We start from the raw sequence: 1,883 nt of genomic DNA on the forward strand, positions 1-1,883 counted from the left end.
GAGGGACCCCAGAAGACATGGCTGCTGGACTCTCAGCCCAGAACTAAAACCATTCCCAAGACCAACTCTTCAGACAAAAATTAGACTAGAATATGGGACATAAAATGATACTCGTGAAGAGTGTGCTTCTTAGTACAAGTAGATACTTGAGACTAAATGGGCAGCTCCTGTCCAGAGGTGAGATGAGAAGGCAGAGAGGGTCAGGAGCTGGTTGAATGGACATGGGAAATCCAGGGTGGAAGGGAGGAGCGTGCTGTCACAGTATAGGGAGAGCAACTAGGGTCACATAACAATGTATGTATAAATTTTTGTATGAGACTAACTTGAATTGGAAACTTTCATTTAAAGCACAATTAAAAAAAAAAAAAGTACTTAATCACACCACACACATAAATGAGTTTAGGCAAGAAATCTTACTGGTATAAAAAGTCCAGATTCTAAATAAGGATTACTGAGATACTAACAACCAATTTCAGACTTTTAATTGTCTTCTTCATTCCAAGAGTCGTCAAACCAACTTTATTTAAACTGCCTGGGATGGTTTGGGCCAAGATCTAGTCAATATATAGTCTGCCAGTGATGTAGGTAAGTATGATAGAGGGAAGAAGAAAAATCGAGCATCCCAGCCAACTGAATATCAAGTGTGGGGATGCACGGATGTCAGAGCATGTTCCATACAGTCAGTGACCACGTCCAGGTTGGTGCTACAACTCAACAGCCCTTGTTTGGTCATGTTGTAATCTGTGCACAAAAAGAGAAATGGTGGTCAGCAATCTTACTCCTCGTATTTTTATTTTAAGATCCTGCTGCACACAGTCATAGAAATCTGTTGTTGTTAGTTGCTGTCACATCAGTTCCTACTCATGACAACCCTATGTGTGCAGAGTAGAACTGCTCCATAGGGTTTTCAAGGCTGTGACCTTTTGGAAGAAGATCTCCAGGCCCGTCTTCTGAAGCATCTCTGGATGGGTTGGAACCGCCAACCTTTTGGCCAGTAGTTACGTACTTAACCATTTGCACCACCCAGGGATTCATCATAAAAATCTAACCAAGTTTAATTTCTACAAGGATTAGGCCAATCAAGACCTGTGCTTTATAGCATGGCAGCTGCACTTGCAATGTGACTAGTGTGACTGAAAACTAAACTTTTAATTTAATTTTATTTTACTTAATTTTAATGTAACAACTGAATTCAGCTATTGGAAAACTTTTAAGTATATTTGAAATGACATGGATATGTGAATCTACTTTTTCAATTGTAAATATTTTTAATATCTTTATTGAGATAAAATTCACGTATCATGGAATTCAGCCATTTAAAGTGTACTAATCAATAGTTTTTAATATATTCAAGTTACGCAACCATCACCACAATCTGAATTTAGAACATATTTCATCCCAAAAAGAAACCCCTTAACTCATTAACAGCCACTCTTCATTTCTCCCCAGCTCACACCAGCCCTAGGCAATCAAAATCTACTTCCTATCTCTATGGTTTGCCTTTTCTGGACATTTCCTACCAATTGAATCATACAATATGTGGTTCTTCATGACTAGTTTCTCGCTGAGCACAATGTTTTCCAGGTTTGTCCATGCTGTACCATGTAAAATACTTTATTCCTTTTTATTGTTGAGTTAATATTCCATTGTGTGGATATACCACATTGTATTTATCCATTCACCAGCTGATGCACATTTAGGTTGTTTCCACTAGGCTATTACGAATAATGCTGCTAGCAACTGTAAATTTTATTAAATCTAAATACAGATTAAGCATTTTCAATCAAAATTGAGCACCCAAAGTGTAAAATACACACCAATTTTCAAACACCAATATGAAAAAAGAATATAAAATATATTATTAATAATTTTATATGATACTA

General features: G+C 37.0%; 1 protein-coding gene across 1 annotated transcript in view; it reads right to left on the minus strand.

The window, feature by feature from the left end:
* Positions 1–523: 523 nt before the first annotated feature.
* LOC101345897 (17-beta-hydroxysteroid dehydrogenase type 6) overlaps positions 524–1,883 on the minus strand; it is a 27,218-nt gene continuing 25,858 nt past the window's right edge. The window contains 1 exon segment of the mRNA XM_004379908.2: positions 524–741. Coding sequence (XP_004379965.1) covers positions 524–741 — 218 coding nt within the window.

Source organism: Trichechus manatus, unplaced genomic scaffold (genome assembly GCF_000243295.1).
Source record: "Trichechus manatus latirostris isolate Lorelei unplaced genomic scaffold, TriManLat1.0 scaffold00069, whole genome shotgun sequence".
NCBI classification, from domain to species: domain Eukaryota; kingdom Metazoa; phylum Chordata; class Mammalia; order Sirenia; family Trichechidae; genus Trichechus; species Trichechus manatus.